General features: G+C 38.1%; 1 protein-coding gene across 5 annotated transcripts in view; it reads left to right on the forward strand.

Annotated features, from left to right (window-relative positions):
- The window catches only part of NBAS (NBAS subunit of NRZ tethering complex), a 179,588-nt gene extending 161,248 nt beyond the window's left edge, over positions 1–18,340 (forward strand). For 4 of the 5 annotated variants that reach the window (XM_075750595.1, XM_075750598.1, XM_075750596.1 and 1 more), the window contains 3 exons: positions 1,454–1,598; positions 8,204–8,332; positions 17,563–18,340. In XM_075750595.1, the coding sequence (XP_075606710.1) occupies positions 1,454–1,598; positions 8,204–8,332; positions 17,563–17,838 (550 nt within the window). In that variant the 3' untranslated portion in view covers positions 17,839–18,340. The remainder of the gene's footprint in view (positions 1–1,453; positions 1,599–8,203; positions 8,333–17,562) is intronic. The other variant, XM_075750597.1, reaches the window with a different exon arrangement.
- Positions 18,341–22,548: the final 4,208 nt, after the last annotated feature.

Genomic DNA, 22,548 nt, shown 5'->3' on the forward strand with positions numbered 1-22,548 from the left:
TTACAGTATGTCCTTTTGAAAGTGGAAGATGAGCAGGAGAGAGCTTTTATATAGGAAATGGTAGATATTGGTGGTTGTCCTCTCCAGAGCTGTCAGACCTATTCCTTGGTATATGTCAATCCAACAGACTCTCTTAATGGACTCCGTTTACAGTGGTATTAATATGTTACTTTCAACAATTTCTCTTTGAAAAGCAGCACTTTGACAGCACTTTACTACTCCTTCCCACATGTGCTGGATGTGTATCTTAATTTACATTAAATTGTAAGACCAACCTGCCAGATTTGGTCTTATTGTGTTTTGGGTTTTTTTTTTTTCCCTTCAAGCTAAAATGAAAAGCTTCCCATGTCTTTGAGTTGCTGATTAATGGCCAGAGAGATTGATGGGGTGATTTTTAAACCACCTTTCGTGCCTTCCTAAGTTTATGCACAGATGAACATAGTGGTTGCGTTACTGTGGCTTAATATAATCGCGATCTAAGCTGTGATTGTGCATGATTTTAGCCCATTGTAGATAGGAATTGAAATGCATTAACTTAATTCACATTAGGAAAATGGCAGTGTGAATGTGTTCCAGTGTTACACTTCATTTAAAAGCTCTGCTCTGCTACCCATTTCTGTCAGTACATCCAGTCCTAGCAAATATACCTATCCCTAACAAAAGTAGCCAACCATCTCCATGATCTAGCAAATAGTGACTGTAGGCCAAGAAATGTTCAAGCAACAAAAATGTATTGTAAACATTGATTTTGCCATCAGGTGTGATAAAATTCACTTGTATCTACTGTCTGCTCTCTGTTTAAGTCTGACTGTGTAATGGTGACACAGCATGAAGTTCTGTGGGGAATGAAAAGAACATTTTAAATATGTAAAACAAGTGTATCTGCATCCATATGTAGTAACGGATAAGTACAGATGCATGTTCTTTCACTCTCCTACCCTGTTTGGATGGGCTATAAAAACAAAGTTTATTTTTGTTTGTACTTGTTGGACCTGAAAATTAAAATGTGAATCTTGGAAATATTTTCTCCACTCAGAAGCAAGAGACAGATACTTGAGAGACAGATGCTGTTAGAATGTGATCAAAGCAAACAAAATTAGGAATGCTGGATTCCTGTCACCCCTCCCTCGATACCATTCTGCTTGGGAAATTAGTTGGTATAAAGCCAGGAGAAGCTGCTCCTATGCTATTCCAATTTGATCAATCTTTATCTGGTGCATGATTCCTCTGGGATTGCAACAGCATATCATAATTCAAAATACTTTAAGCTTCTTTGTTGCATTGAAAGAATGATGGCATCAGGATAGTAACTTGTCTCAAAACTTTTTCCTCTTTCTTTTATGAGATTGTACTTTGCTTCACAACAACAGCAAAACAAAATACACCTACAGAAAATGATGGGGGTGTGTATGTATGTATATATTCTACGTACATCTCTGTTTTTTCTTGGCAGATCGTGCATAGATGATAATCCCTGGGTGAAACTGGGGACAGTTATGCTACAGAGATGCCGACCTGAGGAAAAGGAGAACACAGGAAATGAAATTTTGAAAATGTGCCGTTCTTTGTATGACACAAAGCACATGCTCCCTGTCAAGGTAGGTTTTAGATACCTCCAGGAGTGGTGACTCAACCACTTCCCTGGGCAGCCTGTTCCAGTGATTTATAACCCTTTCAGTGAAAATTTTTTTCCTAACATCCAATCTAAACCTCACCTGGTGCAACTTGAGGCCATTTCCTCTTGTCCTATTGCTTGTTACTTGGGAGAGGAGACCAACACCCACCTGGCTGTGACCTGCTTTCAGGTAGTTGTAGAGAGTGATAAGGTCTCCTCTCAGCCTCCTTTTCTCCAGGCTAAACCACCCCAGTTCCCTCAGCTGCTCCTCATAAGACTTGTGCTCCAGACCCTTCATCAGCTTCGTTGCCCTTCTCTGGACACACTCCAGCACCTCAATGTCCTTCTTGTACTGAGGCACCCAAAACTGAACACAGCACTCAAGGTGCAGCCTCACCAGAGCCAAGTACAGGGAGACAATCACTTCCCTACTCCTGCTGGCCACACTGTTCCTGATACAAGCCAGGATGCTGTTGGCCTTCTTGGCCATCTGGGCACACTGCTGGCTCATATGCAGCCAGCTGTTGAGCAACACCCCCAGGTCCTTTTCCACTGGGCAGCCTTCCAGCCACTCTTCCCCAAGCCTGTAGCGTTGCCTGGGGTTGTTGTGACCCAAATGCAGGACCTGGCACTTGGCCTTGTTGAACCTCATACAATTGGGCTCGGCCCACAGATCCAACCTCTCCAGATCCCTCTGTAGAGCCTTCCTACCCTCCAGCAGATCAACTCTTCCACCCATCAAAAACTCTCATTACATACAAGGAAAACATTTTTTACCATTAAGGTGGTGAAACATTGAAATAGGTGGATGCCTAGAAGAGACATGGAGTCTCTGTCCTTGGAGGTATTCAAAACTTGACTGGATCACATCATGGACGATTTGATCTTCTTGGACTTGCTTTGAGCGGGGTCTAGTTGGGTTGGCTGAACTTTAGAGATCTGTTCCAGTATAAATTATTCTTTGAAGTATTTATAGATAGTCCTTAATAGTGCATTGTCGTTGACGTTAGTGGGGCACAAGCTGTTAATTAAATAATCAGTAATTTTCTCACTAATAAATATTTAGTGAGGAATCCTTGAAAAATGTGTTGGTGATGAAAAAAACAACAACCCACAAGTAATTGCTTTGTAATAATCATGATGTTTTGTCTTGCTTAACTATGTGTGCATACTTCAATAGAAGCATTTCTTAAGTATAAAATTATTGAAGCATTTTGTACATAAACATTGTATTCTAATGAAGACAGATTTGAGAAATGCTTAAAAAACTTCACACAACTTTAGAGTAGTCGTGCGTATTTTTAGTAGGTTGATTAATCCTGTATAATTTTCTTCATGCAATCATGGTCTTTTATAGAAAACAGCTGTTGTTAAGACTAGAAGCAGAATAGAAACAACACATTCTCTTTAAAATACAGACAGGCGGTGTGTGTTTTTTTTTAAAATAGTCCAACAGACTGATTTAAGTTAAGTTCAAAATCTATGTAAAACATGATTCCAGAAGGTGTCAGTAAGCTGAAATGGTAAATACATTTATTATTTCATTCATCCCACCAAAAATTTTATTGGAAGGCAGATCTTCCTATCTCTGGGACTGGCATAAGTGTATGTTATTTTTTCTTTTCAAGGCGTTGAATGGTGCATCATGACTTGTAAACTCATGATCTTACTCATGCACAGGAGTAGTCAAACTTTGTCAAAACAGAATTTTGCTAACTCGCCTCAGTGAACCAGGAAGACAGATCCCACTGAAGATCACTGTCATAAAGCAGTCAGTTTGCCAAGAGTTCTGCTCAAGAATGTCTTATGGTTCGCTCAAGTCTCTTAACTGAGTAAACTTCTTGAATTCCATATCAAGTCCTTATTTACACACAGTTTTGGTATTGGTTGGCAGCTTTGGTTGGAAGTGCCTTCATTTTTTTAATGGTACAGAATGTTGGAAGAGCCCTCTATGTAGGTGTGAATATACATAATATGAAGGTATTCTGGTCTTCAAGCATAAAATAGCTTTACCAATGTAAAATACCTTATTTTGTGACTAGAATGCTGTACAGCAGCAGGACTTGCACTAAAATGAGTAAGTATACAGTTACTGACAAACACAGGCTATATGGCTTTAAGTCTCTACTTGGGAAGAGGGGGAATGACATGGATAAATCTAAGTAACTTATTTGTATGCACAGCTATGGTACTTAAGTGCACAAATTATTGAGCTGAGATCGCATGGCTGAGTAAGATGAAAATCTGATTACTGACAATTAACCTGTTTAGATGAGTTCGCATTTCAATAAATAACACTGATTAATAAGACAGACCTAGAATGATGGTATTCTGAAACCTGAGAGATGAATGAATTCACCATGAATAACATTTGCAATTCTGAAGTCCAGAGGTTGTGATGGAAAGAACATTTAACTTCAAATCACAATGGTCTAGTAGTTAGAAAAACTGTTTCTTCGGATCAGAAAGGTGTCTCTCCACCTTTATTCCACCTCCTGCTTATCTTTCTAGTTTTTTTACAGCTAAGTTCTTTTTTAATGTTTTTGGGGAGTTGCATAGCTTTGATCTTTGTATCTGGGGGTGGAGGGGGGATGTGTGTATTTTGTCATTCAGTGGATAGATTTTTCCATTCCTCGTAGTTCAAATAAGCATTGTTTTATTTGCTTGGAATGCACGTGCGTTTGGACTGTCTGACATCTCCTGCGCTGCCTGATTAATCTCTTTAAAAAGGGGCATATCCTTCTCCCCCCAGTAAGTGTTCAAGTGTGACTCCTTTGAATATCTCATGTTTTCCTATCAACCTATGGGTCATGTGTCAGTTAACATAAACACCTAAATGGGAGAATGCATCTAGTCTTTTATTTGTAATCTCCCTGAGGTCCTAGTGGCCATAAGGTGCTTATCTCCTAGAATAATATAGCATCCAGTTGGTGTCCTTTTTTCTATTTTGTAGCTATTTGTTCCTGGTTTTTATATATGAGTTTACGTTGTATATTTTCCTTCATTCACAGTTGTCACTGATCATTTTGTTCAGATAATTTTGAAATTAAATGCTGCTCTTCAGTCTGCTTTCAGCCTCTCTAGACATAATGCTGTTTGTACTCATTATCCAGTCCTTCAAGCCATCCATGAAAATACTGAATAATACTGGACTCAAAACAGACTCCTATGAAATCCATTTTATATGCCTCACTGGTGTTACATTGAACCATCGATAGCTACATAACTAGATAGAAGACAAAACTCATCTTACAAAAGTTTCAGCTAAATCATGATAATCCAGATTTTGATTTAGGACATCCCTTGTCCCTCTCACAGCTTACATCATACCCCCTCTCACTGCAGGCAGGCAGACACTCAAATGCTTTCAAGTGCTTATTGCAGAAAAGAAAGCCACTTGTGTTGCTCTGAGAAGCACTGTGAGTGGTGGCTTGCTGCCCAGGGTTGGATTTCCGATTGCTGTCCAGAGCAGCACTGCAGTCATTTGTGGAGGAGATAAGAGGAGGTATTTGTATCATTTGGACAGTCTGCTTGGCAAGTTGTCCAGTCCTTTCCTGTGGAAAAAGGGGTGGAGGTATCTCCAAGGGTTTAGAAGTTGGACCACAGTATCCTACACCTTATTTCCCTGATGCCTCTGACAGTGTTTCATGTCACATTTTTAAAGTGTTGCTAAACTTAAAATATCCCATAGCAATGGCCTTATTCTTAACTACAGAACCTGTTACAGGTACAAGTCATCTGACTGGTACCTACCTGAAATCTAATGACCTTTTAGCATCAAAATCTGCTAGTGTAAGATGAACAGAAGTTAATTAGATAGCTAAGCATGTGTTTTCTTACATGGATGCCTCTACTCCGCTCTGGTGAGACCCCACCTGGAGTACTGCATCCAGCTCTAGGGGCCCCAGTACAAGACAGACATGGAGCTGTTGGAGAGAGTCCAGAGGAGGGCCAGGAAGCTGATCAGAGGGCTGGAGCACCTCTCCTGTGACGACAGGCTGAGAGAGTTGGGGTTGTTCAGCCTGGAGAAAAGAAGGCTCCGGGGAGACCTTATTAGAGCCTTCCAGTACCTGAAGGGGCCTACAGGAAAGATGGTGAGGGACTGTGTACAAGAGCATGTAGTGACAGGACAAGGGGTAATGGCTTTAAACTAAAAGAGGGTCAATTTAAATTAGATGTTAGAAAGAAATTCTTTACGGTGAGGGTGGTGAGGCACTGGAACAGGTTGCCCAGAGAGGTTGTGGATGCCCCATCCCTGGAAATGTTCAAGACCAGGTTGGATGGGGCTTTGGGCAACGTGGTCTAGTGGAGGGTGTCCCTGCCCGTGGCGGGGGGTTGGAACTAGATGATCTTTGAGGTCCCTTCCAACCCAAACCATTCTATGATTCTGTGCCTCTGTGATGACCAAAGCAGATTGTGTTGGAACACATCTCATTAGAATGCGTTGCCAGTACTAGAATATAATTGTGAAGCATTTAAGAAAAAAAGAAAATATCATCTGAGTCAAATGTTAATGCTTTGAAAATAGCAATGTTAGTATCTGTATTGCATTTGCTTGCTGAGAGATTTAATTTTTCTTTCTTTTAAAGAAGCTCATTGAAACAGCAAACCCTGATTCAACATCTGCATCGTTTTTCTCCGTGCCCTGTTTCTTTAAAAATATACAGGACCGAGTTATGTTTTACAATTTGCTTAGTTTCCTTTTCTTCCACCCACAGCCCAAAAATATGGTTTGGGGTTCTTTTAGAGAGCCTTTTCATACTTATGGGTTATTTCTTATGGCACTGCTTCTCCATTTAGTTTTGAGAGGCTTTCAGACAGAAAAAGCAACCATAGTAAAATTGCTGTTTTGTTCAGGTTATGTATGTTCTGACTCTCAGAATTTATTTTACTGAACCTAAGCTGCATTTATTGCCGTGGATACACCTTTTCAAGAATGGAGACACATGGATTCACATGGATTCACATAGTGTGAATCTCTACCTTTACATTCAGTAAGTTTTCTGGTATGGCAGACATACTTCTCAAAAGAAATACAATGGAATATGAAATCATCAGAAGTTTAATAAGCATACGTCTGATCAGACAAAGCTTAGCGTATTTATTTAATCTTCTTATTCCTTGATCCTGTATCATATCCTTCACTGAAAACATCATCAGTAGCAGCATAGAATACAAGTTTGGAAGAACAAGTCTGGGTAAGGGCACAAGCCTTGCCTCAGTGACTCAGAGCTCAGTGTGATAGAATATATCTTGCTAGGTAGTGTTTCTTGCAGGTATAAATTTAGAATAGACTGAGCAACGTGCAGCCAGATAGCTGCCTGTGCCAAGCAAGCCAGGTGTCTCTGCAGTACGTTACAGTTTAAGCATTTAACGTCTCTTCATCTTCAAATAATTTTTAGACTTTTAGTTTCACAGCTACTAAAACCGAGCAGCTGCTAAAAGCATAGTTGTATTTTGGTCATCAAGTTGTTACACTTGCCATTAAACTTCAAAAGGTGCAAAAAAAAACCCCAAAACCAAAAACCATTATGGCTTGCATTCTTCCAACTTAATATTTAGATGATGAGCTCTTTTGACAATAGCTTTGTAAATGTTGGTGTGAAACAGAGAGCACCTCTAAGAGCTGGATACCATTTTCAAGGTGACTGTCATACAATACCCAGAGCACTCAGTATAAGTTGTCCTGGAATACGGGACTTCTCTCATTGGGTTCATTGGGAAGTGGTTGTAGCAAATGACCAAAATTCTTGAAAAGTGACAAAAAGGGAAGTTATAATTTGATTTATAACATAATTTGTTAGTTGAAATACGTTTTAATGTATAAATGAATAAATCACTGCAATATTGAGGGAAAAAGAAAAAGCCACGAGTTACATGTAGAAGGTTTTGTTTGGTTTTTTTAACTAAAGGTCAAGATAAAGATTTGGAAATGCACAGTAGGTTTGTTGGGGGGTTTTGGGGTGTTTGGTTTGTTTTGGTTTTAAAACCCTATTTCTCTGGCCAGTTTCTTCTTGCAGAAGATTTATGATGCTATATGTGTGCTTTAGTATAAAATATGAGAAATTAGAAGAATGAGGGAAAGTTAATTTGCTAAGCTTTAATTACATACAAAAATCTCTATGAAACTTGAAAAGATTTTGCAACAGAGCTTTATGATGATGAACTCTGGTATGTACTGTTATTTCCTCTTCATTTTGTTCCACTTTTACGGTTGCATAATTGAGTCACAGAAGTGTCACAGGTGCCTGTTAAGTTTTTTCCTGTGCTCTGCAGTATTTCAGTAAGCACAAATATATTAGTCCCACAGAGAGCTGTGATTGCTCTGTAAAACTCGGGGTTGTAATGGTGATTCAGTACCTGTCTTGTCTTAATATAACAAATGGTGCACTTATAACCCGATATTCCACATTTTTTTAAAAATTTGTCCTTTCAAGTTTCTGAAGAGTTATTTCCAACAGGGAGTTCATTTGTTTAAAAAGTTTATTTTCATTTTGCATTTGATGTAGAATTTTCATAAATTTCAGTGTGAATGATGATGTTAGTATCTCCAGACATCTCACCGAATTAGTTTTCTTTTATTTTCAGTGTATAAAAGAATTATGTTTGCTGCTGCTTAACCAGTCCCTCCTGCTGCCATCCTTGAAACTGCTGGTAGAAAGCAAAGATCAAGATCTTCACACTGTGGCACTGGAGCAGATAACAGCTGTGGCTAAGGTATGAGCAGTTGAGTTAACCACCTTTCAGACTTTGAGGTAGTAAATTAGCTCTTTTATCTTCATATAGTAAGCAGAGACTTTTGAAACCCTTATCATTATTAAGATTTTCCACATCTATTGTGTCCACAGTGAGCACTAACATGGGGCTAGTAAGATCTTTTATATATGCTTGAGGTGATTAAAACTCATAGCACTTCCTTTATCTAGTACGCTATTTTAAGTCTGTGTGGTGGAACAGGAACTGTTCTGTTATATAGATTGTTATCTCTGTGTTCATATTCTAGCACTTTGCGGGTTTTTTAAGTGATAACAGTACATCAGATGAGTTAGCTTGTTTTTGATGAAGATGGCAGTCCATTCGTAGACGCACAGAGAGTTGTTACGTCACTGGTTTTGTTGTAGAAAGGTTAAAATGCAAGATGGTATGTTTGAGGACTTTCATGCAATTCTAAATAGGTTTTATTCGATACTGCAGCAAAGTTTCGGGAGAAAAAACCCTTAATACTGTCTTGTTTTCTCTGTGCAAGAGCTGAGAGACATTACTGTATATTTTTCAATTGTTATGTAACATTACATTGCTCTCTTTTTCCCCTGCGTATTTGCTTTTTAGTTAAGAAGGACCACCTAAAAAGATGAAAGTTAGTCTCCTAGACGAAAGCATTATATCTTTTATCTTTTTTTTTTTTTTTCTGAAAACTGAGGTGGGTTTTAAAACTTCTTCAAGCTCTTAATTGAACTTGTGCATGTACAGCCTGACTTTCTTGGATTTTGTGTTAGCTCCGGACTACGATCTAGCACTCTACCACAAAAGAGAAGGGAAGCATTGTTTCAGACCTTTATATGAAAGGGAATGGTTTTCCTGTCTGGGTGAATTAACTGCATTGAACATTTCCAGAGTTGTTATATTTAGGTACAAAAGTCACATCTCTAATATTTCCAAAGTCTGCACCATATCTTATGGAGCTCTTGGTTGTGTATTACAATATAAAATAATAGTTGCTGGTAAATTTCCCATATGCTACTTCAAAATGAAACTGCCTGTATGGAAACAGAAATGGAACTGTGCCTATCTTTTTAAAATAAGGATCCACAAAACACAAAAGCTTTAAAAATGTGATTTATAGGAATCAAATTGAAATTATAACTTTTTTTCTGAGATGCACAAAGTAGGCAAACAGTCCCTTGTTTCTGCAGGAGCCTTCTAGGGCAGGCCTCCTACTCTGGTTATATTAATTGCAACAAATTTTTCAGATTCCTTGGTTGTAACAAGCGGTGCAATCCTATTCCCTACTTTCATGCCATCCTTTGTTCCCTAGGAAAGATTTTCTGCATCCTGCTCTTACCAGGATTCTCCCCACAGTCTTCTCCCCTCACTTACTCCTCCTCATGCGCTGTGTCTTTCCTTCTTACACTGCACGCTGTATTCCAGAAGCTTTCTCTTGTTGCATCCACTGGATAGCTTGAGAAAGGATTTATCTTCTTCCCCTTCAGGAGGACTCCAGGACACGGTGGTGAAGACCAGTCAGAGGAGCATAGGCTCAGTCTCAAATGTTGCTTATTTTCCTTCAAAAGGACTTGGTTACCAAAATGGATGAAGCACCAGCGTTTTTAACGTGTTCTCTATGAACATTTAAAATGTTTGCATGGAAGGTGGCAGGGCATGAGATAGGTAATACACATCTGCTTGTATCAAAATTCCAGTGTCATAGTTAGCATCCAGTATGAATTTGGAGTATTTCCTAGTTGAGTTTGGCATAATAAGCAAAGAACCACAGTTTTTTATGAAGGTGTTCCTATTCCCTTTTCTTTATACAAATAACCCACAAATTTTCTGAATTTTCTGCAAAATGTAATTTTATAAATATTAACCACCGAAACGATAGTAGATTATCTTTAATATATTGATAGTTTTGTGTTTTGTTATTTTTTAACCACCTGCCATTTTAGATTTTGTGTCTGCAAAGCAAAGTGTTTTTAAACAAGATGATCTCAGAGAAAAGCAATCAGGGATCTGATATACGCATGCACTTTCTCATCTGTATGTTCTTGTTAACCTTTTAAAATTGACTTTTTGGTTAACAGATGAAAGCTGCTGTGTAAGTGAGTAGCTCTGAAGCTTGCCAGCAGGAATTTGTGTCCGAATACATTTTATTTAACTATTTTTAAAGCACAGTGCTGTGCAGTAGCACTTTCTGAATGGCTGCTAATTGTATTGCTCTCTTAGCTGGCCTTTTTTTTCTAGTGTGCTACGGCTTTCGATTTTCTGCACTCTAGGTTGATTACGTTATATTGAAGGTTTAGGGCCGGGAACCATATTATCTTCTTACTAATATAAAGCACTTTGTACACCTGTGCATGCCTAAAACAATATTCTTTTTGGCCTTCTTATGCAGGAGGCAGCTTGATAAGCTGTTTCTAATTTTTCCTTCTAAACTCAGTATTCATTTGACCACATAGTTCTGTAAGAGTGCTGCATAACCGAGAATTTTCAATGCATTTAGCTTTGGCCTAATGTTTCGTCTTAAGTCAATGAAAATTTAACTGTTGAGTTCATTACATCAGGCACAGAGTTTATCCAGTTCCTTGAATGTGACATTCCACTGCCACTGTTAGAAAAGCAACTAGCACAGATGAGTGCCACGCTAAATTTAAAAGCTGTTCTCATGTTGTTCAGAAAGTATCTCTTACTCCTTGTTTTATATGCATCTCTCATGATTACATTAGTTGCTGTTGTACTAAAAGTGCATATATTGCTTAGCTATGTCAGTGTTGTTTATTCAGTATAATTTTGTATGCGTACTTTTTGCTTTTTAAAAACTGTATTTGGACTGTTAATGCTTTATATAGAATTCTTAATGAATTTTTCATTGGAAGCCCATTTCTGCTTACATTAAACAGGAAAAGGACAAATAACATCTGGCAAAGGGAAATCATAGCTATTGATTCTCTGACATAGTGCTAACACAGCTCACAAACATGGCTGTGAGAAAAATACAGCACTTGCTTGCTGATACGATGTATTAGTTAGCCATTTGTTGTATGTTGCTGACAGCTTTATGGATGTTTACAGTTAAGGATGATGCTGAAGTGCTGATACTAGGAATTGTATAGCTTTTGCCTGTAATAAAACAACCAAGATTTTGTGTAAGCTCTTTTGAAATTGCAGACCTCTCTTTTTATTGTGCAGCTTTTTATAAACTGCCACTTGTCTTTTTTGGATGACAGAAATAACTATTCTTCCTCTGTGGTGTGGGGTGTGTGAATAAATTTTAAAAATCAGCTTACTTAAATAAACTTATTACTGCCAATAGGACTCAGAGTTTGCCCTTAAGAGAGAGATTGTTTTTGAGAATGGTTTCAGTGTTGTCTGCTTACTTGGTTATCTCTCAAAGATTGAGACTGATAGTTATACTTTTGACAGAGCAAGTAAATATTCTGTTATATGTCGGTAGTTACTTTGTTTAAACTCCCAACAAATGGTAGTTAATATAATCAGTGCAAACACTTCTTCAGCCAAGGCTTTAATAGAAACTAGAAAATATTTTTAGTTCATCTAAAGTAATACCCTAGCTCAGTTTATATACTATACTTTCAGTGATGAAGTACAGAGACTACCTTTGCAATGATTTACTGAAAAATGTAATTTGAAAAATCATATAGAATGTGTGAAATAATGGATTTTTCCAGTTGTCTCCAGTGTCTTATGCCATTTATGGCTACTCGGTGTGGCTTCCTTTTAAAAGAAATCTTGTCAAATTATGTGTATATAAGCTAGCAATGATTATGGTAAAATAGCTCTTTCTAGTTTAGTTTTCCAGGGTTTTTTAATATCTGTTTTCTTCTCCCCTCATTTATTTGTCCTATGGCTATAGACTCCATTCAAGAATAAAATCAAAAGTGTTTTTTCCTCCAGTAGTAGTGGAGAGCTAATACTCTGGGAAATAGCAGGTTCCATTCTTTTCTGCTGTTACATCAGCAGCAGCTCTTATCTTTCCATTAGTATCCATGTTTCATAATGCATGGATTTCATAATGCATGTTATGCATGAAATATTGCCTATTGCTAATACCAGAACCTCTAGACACCTGCACAAACAACGCTGACAGGGAATTACCCAGAGCCTGACATGCCCTTTAGTTGGGCAAAAGATACTGCCTGACCTGCTCTTGCTTATCTGAAATTCTCACTACAAGAGATATTTTTTAATTTTTTTTAATTTTATTTTTTTTTAGATACACTGCATCATAGCAAGTACAGGTACAACGTCTATGTAGAGGCTCTGTTAGGAACCAGAAAAAATACTGGATGCTGATATAAAATGTGTCCTTGATCTTGGAGAGCAGATCCACAAAATTCTTGCTTTCATGGTAGCATGAATTTGTGGAGGCCTCAGTGATTTATCAGTAAAGTCTTCTAGCTGCCTCAGGTTCCTCTTCTGAGTACATCAGAAGAGGTGCCACCTGTGGCAAAGCTGATCTTCACCCACTTATTTCACACACAAGCTTTCTTAAGACTTGCAGGCTCCCTGTGTCTGCTTGCCCAGGGGACCCGCTGCCTTGGTAGAGCTGAGCGCCTCCAGCCTGAGCCCATTTGCAGTTTGTAACGTTAGTGTGCTGATGGCGAAGCCTCAGGCAGGCGTGCTTAACCCTGATAATTATGCACTGACAGCACCGAGTTCAGCGTGAGACACAAACTGCCATTCCAATTCAGAAATACAGCAGTCAGCGTAGGGGTGAGTACAGGTTGTACAACTGCTTTGTGTTTGGATCGTTTGCGAAGGGTGTTAGGGAAACGGCTTGAATCTCATGTCTTCTCTAAGAGCAGCGCTTGGTAGTCTGGGGTAAGGCTCCCACCCATCCTGCTGAAGATGTGCAGAAAGAGTTCAGGACTCGTGGACACAGAGTGCAAGTGGGTCCTCACTTGTGTACCCGTTGAGGGGAGCCTTGCTGAGCTGTGGTTTTCCCTCTGTAGATGCAGATCCGTTTATAAATTCTGCGTTAAAGAGACATCTGATAAAATGCACAAGCCCTGTTTGAAGCAGAGTGCAGTAGCACTGCTTCAGAGGAAATTACGAGTGCATCTGTTGCAATTCTGTTTCTATCATGTCTCACTTTCTAGATGAATATGCATGTCTCTAGCAGGGATGAGTACTGATCTTCACAGTCTGAAGGAATGAGCTAGTCATCAGAGATAGCACTTGAATGCGTACATCTTGAAAGCAGATTTCAGCCAATACCTAAATAGGTATGTAAGTCAAAAAAAAAAAAAGGATTTCCTCTCCTTAGCATAATTATCGCCATTAGTTCTTTTACTTGTACGTGTGCATTGTGCGTAGGCACCACACTAAATCTGCATTGTCACATCCTACTGAAGCAGAAGTGGATATGAAAAAGTACTCTCCCATTTAAGCCTTCCAGAAGTAACAGGTTTTACACTAATGAAAAATTTAGCACCCTCACTATGGAAGCCTAGATAGGCATAATGATTTTTCTCCATCTTGTATACTCCGAGTTTGTCATTATTGTGGTTTATAGTGTATTCACATGTTCACACAATATGGAAAGTGATTGTGTATTCATTTGCGCAAGAAAATACCTGCACCTCTGAGACTTGCTTAAACTGCAGTCAGCTGCACCCCATATCACTGGAAGTGTGTTTCTGGGATCAGCGATAAACTTTGCTGGAACCAGTGTTGTTAGACTTAGGATCTTGGGATAGTAAGGGCTCTGCGTATCAGAAGTGCCTCAGTCAGAAGATCCTGTCTCTGCTGTCTGCCCAGAAACAGCAGCTTTTTAACACTGGGATAGTAAGATAGTAGTTACCTTAATCGTGTTTTGCTCTCTTGTTTACAAGTCTTGTCAAAAGAGTGATTTTGAAAAAGAAAATGTAATGGCATTTAGAGAATCTGTCTGCTGTAGGCTAACAATCAGTATGCATACTAGAAGTATATACTTGCAGCCAATCTGTGCTAATTTAAACAACATATCAAATATGCTTGAAATCATTGACAAACAAAAATAACCCTGAAGGTTGTTTTGAATCAACATTTTTAAAAAGGTAAAATTTTGAGGATCAAAAGTCCATCTGGAACAGTATCCTGGCTCCAACAGAGGGAAGAATTACAGGTCTATCAAAGAGTAAAAATAGGGCAAATGTATAGGCTCTTTTCCTGAGCTAGTGCTCTCCCAGCTTCCAGGTATTTTCAGCTGTATGTATTTATGTACTAAGTAACTGCCGGTGGTTTTCTTCCTCAGTTTTGTCCTGTTTCTCCTTAAACTTCGATGAGCTTTTACATACTGCAGTATCATTTGCCAAGGAGCTCAACAGTGTAAAAAAACAACTATTTCATTTTATTTACTCTGAATTTGATCCTGCTAGATTCATTTGACGATTCAGAATTCTTCTTTTAAATGAAAGACTGTGTTTAATCAATCCCTGCATACTCTAGTGATGTTTTTATCTGCTCTATACCCTCTAAGGTGCCTGTTTTCTAGATTGAGAAGTCCTAGTTTTGCTGAGTCATTTCTTGCACAGACTTCATATTACACTCTCAGTGGTATATTTTTACTTTTAAATATATGCTGTCTGTGTTTACACTTATATTTTAGTATTTTTTTGCTTTAATGCTTGTTGTTCTAATTTAAAATTAATTTTAAATACATGTAGTCTTTAGGTATATTTAAATTTATTGAATTTAAAAAAAATCTTACAGTTTAAGCATCACTGCTCAGTGCATAAGCTGTCTTAATTAAGGTTTTAAAATATACATTCGTTTATTGACAATCTGTACAGGTGTTGGTAAGGAATTTTGGGGTGTGCATTTGTTTTTATTTAAACTAATGGCTGTCTCTTCATATGCAACTGATACCCAAAACATTGGCATGATCTGGAGTTGCAAAACTGGTAAATGGCTAATCTAACTTTCTCAGCTGCCTATTTTTATACAGATTTCTCATTAAACCTTGACTTCTCTGTGATCTTCCCACACCTGTCAGACTCCTCTTAGATTGACCAAAGCCTTGCAGAACAGACAGTGGCCTTAGCCGCGTGAAATGCGCTCACAGGGTCTGGTTGCCATCTTGTGTCTCCATCCAGCTGCCTGGAGACAATTACGTTACAAAGGTTTCCTCTTTCTGACCAGGTCTTCAGACAGCCTTGAAGTTGGAAAATGGAAAATGTTAATAAATTGAAACCCACAGGACTGTTTGAGCTTAAGGATGAGCTGTCGGACACAACCAAGAGCCTTTTGTGCGCTCTTTCGTTATGTGTAAAGACACAATGATCGCATTTATGCATGAGTACAGACAGGTTGCTCTGCTTCTGTGTTGCACGCAGGCATCTTCGTCCCTATAGTATCTCAGATGTTTCATGGTTTTATGCTAGAAAAGGTCTTTTACTTTCAGACTTGTGTCTCTCCAATTTGTAGATTTTTGGCATAAGAAATTGCACTAATTCTGTAGGACTTTGTTAACTGAATAATAGCCTAAAAAACTAATTTAAATCAGACCTCCCATCTGCTGTTAATCTCATTACTGTAATTACTGTTTGTGTTTTGTGTTCATAAAATCAAACCCTGAAGCCCCGTGTAAAGTTGCGTCCGACATACAGGTCAGGAACCGATGACAGGGAGCTCAGAGCTGGGACAGAGCATCCCTCCAGCCTCCCATTTCAGAAAGGGTCAGAGCTGTTTGGATAATGGCTTAGCGTGCTGCATGGTATGCTAAAAGATGCCAGCACTAGGAATTTTTTTTAATCATCAGCCTGTTTTCAGCAGGAAAACATGTCAGTAATGAACATATGACAGTTTAGAGGAATTACTGAATAATTAAAGACTTAAAGAGTGGATAGCCTAAATACTAAACATCTCTACTGTTCTTAGAACTGTTTAGTAAGCTGGACCTAGAACTGCTGTGCACTATTACATTAGCTTCATAGTCCACGATAGATTTGTGTAACTAAGTATGACAATGTTGACGACTTGAAGGAAATCAAGTTTCTTTTTAAGATTTCAATGGAAAGACAAATACAAATATCTAAATGAAGTAATGGAAGACATAGCATGAGGGTGAAACAGCAAAGTCTCTTTCTAGCTAACATGATAAAGCCATTCTGTTTTTCTGGAAAGCTTCTGAAATTCCAGAGGAAGTGAAAACAGTAAATTGAAAGTAATGATTATGTGTTATTAATGGTAAATTGGAGGTGATAAAAAGAGTTATTTGGAGAACAGCTTCACCTGGAGTCTATTACCTAAGGATTTACGCTTGATAAAGTATAGCAACTTTTCATGCTATAATATTTCATGTTTTTTTCCTTTTTTAATTATATTTTATATTGCATAAAGTGCATCTTCCAAAATAGAGGAACAAATAATTGATAGGATGCAGTCACTGAAAATTGACTATTGTCTACCCCTTCCTTTGACTGTTTGTTTTGTGCTGTTTTTTGTTATATGGTTTTGATTTTAGTGCATTTCTTAAAGTCTTAAGACACCTAAGCTGATTAAAATGACACTGCATTTCAAGGAACCTAGGAAAGACATGTCAAAATTAACTGAAATAGAATTTGGAGTATTCTGTAGTGTTATTTGTAAAACTATAGACAAGATTTTCAAGAGAATATATGCTCTCAAATATCAAGTAACCACATTTTTCTAAGGCATCCAGAATGTCTCATAGAGGTAGCAGCTCTGTGTTCCAAATCTTTTAAAATACAAGTTGTATTCTTTTGCAAATCTCATCTTTGCTGTGAGTGCTGAAACTCTGGAAAATCTGATTGAGTCTGAGAATGTTGTCTATTATATTAATAGGTGAAATGTAACATATCATACTAATAAAAGTGACCAAAATTTAATATATTCTGTTCTGACCTGCCTCTGGCTGTTATTCTTGATATGGAGGGTAGATGCTGTGGTCCGTTCTGCGCGGAGGCTGAGAACCTGTGAAAGTCTATAAGGCTGTTCATGTAATCCTAGTCAGGTTGTTAAGCATCCTTATTCCTTAACTTCATGCAGGTCAAATATTTATATTAATGTGATAGAGACTATCACATAAAGACAGACCTTTATGTATTCTGACATATGCAAAGTGTGTATCCCTGTTGTTAATCCATACAGAATACTCATCTTGCTTTCAAGGTCACGCTGTGCGGTTAGAACAGTCATGACATGTTCTAGTTGATGGATGTATCTGGTAATTAATTTTTAATTACTTTAGATTTTTTTTTTCATAGGTTGATGATTCCAGTTGCGACGCTGAAATACTTTCTTTGCTTCTCAATGCCAAGTTAGTGGTGAAGTGCGTATCTACTGCCTTCTATCCTCGCCTTATCGACCACTTACTGGCTAACCAGGGAGAAGGAGGCTGGGATGTGGAGGAAATAGCAAAACAACTTAAAGAAGCAGGGTTCAACGCAGAGGCCGGGTCCCTCCTGATGTCTCACCGAGGTACTCATCCTGCACTCAGGACTTTTACTACTGCCCTCCAGGCTATCCAGCATTGGATCTAAAAATGTTGGATTTATGCATCTGTCTGCCTTTTTGCTGGAGACCTTACACAAAAGGGAGAAATTGTTCTAGTGAAGTAACAAAGTTAGTTATTACCTACATTTTGTAGAAAATACAAACAGCACACTTACAGTGAATTCCCATATACTTCTAACTGTTTAAAAAAACCATTGGTGCGGACCGTATGAATCTGTTGTATCACTAGCAAGGCATTGAATTTAATAATCCCTTTCAGATCAAAGTGTTAAAAGGTTACACTCTGTGAAGTATAAATGAAACGTAGTAAGCTGGCAGGTTATATACAATTTGTCTTAATTTCTGTAAGTAATTTACTCTTGTCATAATGTAAAACTAATGTAAAAATATAATTATAAAGATATATGGAGCAAAATAAAAATCACAATGAAGAGTAATTTCTGAAAATTTCAAAACCTTAAAATCTGGTATTGTGCAATGTTGTTACCACAGCTTTCGTTTGCAATAAGTAAAATATTTTGCATTTATTGTAGTCTCTTTTTTCCTTATTTTAGACAGATAAGAAAAATATTTTCTTTCCTCAGCCACTTTTTCTGAAACTCCTGTCTCTCCTCAGTCAGATTTATTCATAAGGACAAGGTGAACTTTTCTGTGCTTGCAGATAGTTCTCGTCTTTGAGGTATTTTTCTCTGCAATTTGGGAAGCCCCATCTCAAATCCTAAACATTTATTGATACTTTTTGTGAATGCACTTTCAAAGTATTTTACTTGTATTTTTCCTGAGTTCTGAAAAATTAAATATGTGTGATTATTTCCAAATGCCTTTCTGTATTAAGGCAAAGTATTTCTCATTGTTTTCTGAGATACTTTAACAAGGAGACTGTCTGTTTATTACACTGCATTACCAGAAGGTTTTGATGTTTCCATATATTTATAGGAATTTGTTGTTAAAATTAATCTGTAAATCTTCTGCCTAATCTTGTGTTTAGATGTAATTTTGATTAAATAATGTGCAGAAACATTACACATGATAAGATCGTAGGATAATACAGGTTTGAAGCGATCTGTAGAGATAATGTAGTCCAACCTCCTCCTCAGGGAAGAGTTACTTTAATGTTGGAGCAGGTTCCTCAGGGCTGTATTCAGTTGGGTCTTGAAAACCTCCAAGGATGGGTGTCCCACTACTTGACTGTGCCCGTGTTGAAAAGCTTTTTACCTGTATCTTCTTGTTTGAACCTGTCTCATTGCGGCTTCTGCCAGGTGTCTCTCATCCTTCCACCATGCATGCTGTGAAGAGCCTGGCTCCATTGTCTTAATAACCTTCTTGTATGTTTTGGGTCCTCCATAGCCTTCTCTTCTCAAAAGAAACAAAATGCAGAATAAGAAGAAAAAAAATTCTAGTGTGGCAATTGCAGTCCCTAGGTGAGTTAGCTGGCTGTACCCATGCCTACAGTGTAGACACTGGTGATGGATTGCATTAACACTGGTAATAGTCAAAATTTGGCAACAGAGGGATCCAATTCAGGTGCAGTTGTTCTGTGCTTCAGTAATAACGCTCTTATCTGAGCTTTCTGCTGTTTGGGATAGCCAGCCCCTTTATTATGCAATATAGTAACAAGCTGACTATTACTGAAACAGTAGTTTCTAAAAATCCTTTTTTCTAAATGTCAGCCTGAATCATAAAGAAAGAAGAAGAGCGGGTTAAAAGCTCGAAGTAGGTATTTCATTACAAATCTGTATTACTGAGTTCTTTCCTGGACGTCAGGATTTAGAAATGGGTGATGGCATTTGCGGAACAAAACCTGACTCTTATTAGCATCGTCTTTGACTTGGGATCTGCTTTGTTTTATCGGCTTTTACTGACTGAAAATTGCTCAGATGTTAGCCTTACTTCCCACCTTACTTAGGATTTTTAACAAGATTTTTAACGATGCTTTAATTCTGTAGATTGTTAACTTATTTTTTGTGCTTGCTAGTCACAGCTGCCCTTCAGTATTTTACAGGAGGTTATCTCATTCATGTGTCTAACATACTAATCAAATTCAAATTTATATCATTCAGCTATGTTGCCTTAATTCTGTTCTTTTATGTTAGTAGTCCATGAACCCCAGACTAGTAAAGCAAAGTATATTGGAATTGCAGAGAAAAGAAAGGAAAAATTTAGAAAAGGTAATGTAACTGGAAATCAGTAGATGCAGGCAAGCCACAAGGCATATCTCCAACAAGAAAAACTTGGATTATTCTGTAGAAGATATTTCTATACTTTACGATGGAGCATTTTGATCTGTCTGCATGTTTTGTTCTCAGGTTAGTAAGTCCAGTGTAGATTTTCTGAACATTCTCATTCAGGATCATGAAAAGTTTTTGTGTTTAGTGTCACTTTAGAGCTGAGCTGTATGTAAAGCTCTAATGAATGTTATTGATCTTCTAGCCATTTTCTGTTTTGCTGGCCCATGATGAATGTTTTCTTTGCAGCCAGGACTACTCCTGATTTATTCTATATTCAGAGCTTTCATCTGTAAGAAACAGTTTTAGTATATACATCCAAAATGATCAGCCTATATTAGTGTATGTTCCAAATAAAATTTAAGAAAGAAAACAACTCGGAGAGGCACATAACAAGGATATATGTATCCCAGCGCCAGCCTTTTAGTATCTTCTGTATGGTAGAATAACATTTGGGGCTCTGGGAGTGACCAAGATATGCTAGCAAATGCTATTATGTTGGGTTTGGATTTGATTTTGGTTTGTTTTCTTTTTAAAGGGGAAGAAACTCACATTGGTATCATTAATAGTACTTAATAAGACACTGAACTGGCACTTGAGACAGTTCAGGTCTGTCATTTTGTTTATATGCAATTGGGATCTGTTCAGAAAACAGCATGAGCTGACTTTTTTTTTAACCAAAACAAGTCCATGCTCTGGAGGCGCTTGTGCTCCCAAAAGTCGGTGAATGAAGAGTTCAGTTGTGTCTCCAGGAGCAATGCTTCCTAGGGCAATTAATCCTCTTGGGCCTGGAAAACACTGATAGTATTTGCATCTTTGAGGAGTTATTTGTTCCCTGGTAGATGCACCAAAGTAGCAAAATATATCACCTTTCTTTTGGATAAGTAGAACCAGAGATTAGGGAAGAAAGATCATTACTCACAATTTCTTTCTCTGCTGGAAATCGTAAGTGGAGACAGTACGTCATTGCAACAGATGCAGGGTAGACGCTTTTGTATTTACAGAATCACAGAACCGTTTGGGTTGGAAGGGACCTTCAAGATCATCTAGTTCCAACCCCCCTGCCATGAGCAGGAACACCCTCCACTAGACCATGTTGCCCAAAGCCCCATCCAGCCTGGCCTTGAACACTTCCAGGGATGGGACATCCACAGCTTCTCTGGGCAACCTGTTCCAGTGCCTCACCACCCTCACAGTAAAGAATTTCTTCCTAATATCTAATCTAAATCTCCCCTCCTTCAGCTTAAGGCCATTACCCCTCATCCTATCCTATATACAAACAAAACAGTGCCGTTCAATGAGTGGGGTGTGCTACGTATGATTCAGATGTTTTCCTTGTATAATAATTTTTTCTGGGATTTACTATTTTTGACATCCTGCACTGTGAAAAGACAGTTTGAGAGGATGGCCATAGAATATGGCTACTTTCATCATAGGAGTAAGAATTCCTACACTTGCAAAAACATAATCATTTTTCAAGTTTGTTTTATTTACCTCTGCTTTCCCTTCAAAACCCAGCAAACTGGGCAAGTATTCTGTGTAAGGTCAGATTTCACAAACCAGTATGCAGTCACTGTGCCTCTATTACCTACAAAACAATGGGTGCTAGGTGAAACCTTGGGCCATTTGCTCCTGAGAATGATGGTGGGTTACCACCCAGACAGCTCTTCTCCCAAAGAATGTGTTGTTTATGCAGAAGCACAGGATGACAGCGGACCACATGGGAACTGAAGATTTTTACCTTTCATCTGTCAGCAGGTGAGTACTAAACAAGAAAGATCTAGCTGGAGAGCAAATCAAGGGCAGGGCAACATCAAAACAGCCACAGCAATTGAAGTAAGTGAAAAAAGAGGCCTAGACAAGGATTTTGCTAGGGGTATATTTCACTGCATAACACACAGCAAGTAACATCTAACACCTTGCTGGTTTATCATACTGATTGATGACAGACAAAGATTCTGAAGAAAGGGAATGAACACAAAAACTGGAAGTGTTCCACCTTCAGAAAGGATTTATTATTGTAGTATTGTCCACCTTGTCTGCCACCTTTCCTACTGAAAAATTTCCAGGTTCCTCAATTCTAGTATTTTGAAAAGAGAGTATGCATTTTCAGTAAAGCCAAGACTTGTCTCACTTCCAAGGTTGTATGACTTGATCTGTATGCCCAACTTGTCTATCAGAAGAGCCACCTCCATTATTTATGTGTTTTCATCTTCCATTTGTTTCAAATGATGTCCCTACTTGTTATATCAGAAAAAAAAACCCATGGAAAACTAAATCACTGTTCACTCTTTCTGTTTTTATGGCCTTCTAATATACTCGGTCTTTGTTGTGCTTTTTCCAGCCTGTTGAGTCCTGGTGTACTTAGTTATTTCTCTGTACCCTTTGGTCATCCTCTTTATGTCTGTATCTTTTTTAGTTTTTCGAGACGTGGAATGGAGGAGCAGAGCCATGCCTTGTATCAAATGTTGCAGATACCCCGAAAGTTCATTTAATGTCATAGAAATGTTT

Source organism: Balearica regulorum, chromosome 3 (assembly GCF_011004875.1).
Source record: "Balearica regulorum gibbericeps isolate bBalReg1 chromosome 3, bBalReg1.pri, whole genome shotgun sequence".
Lineage (NCBI taxonomy): Eukaryota > Metazoa > Chordata > Aves > Gruiformes > Gruidae > Balearica > Balearica regulorum.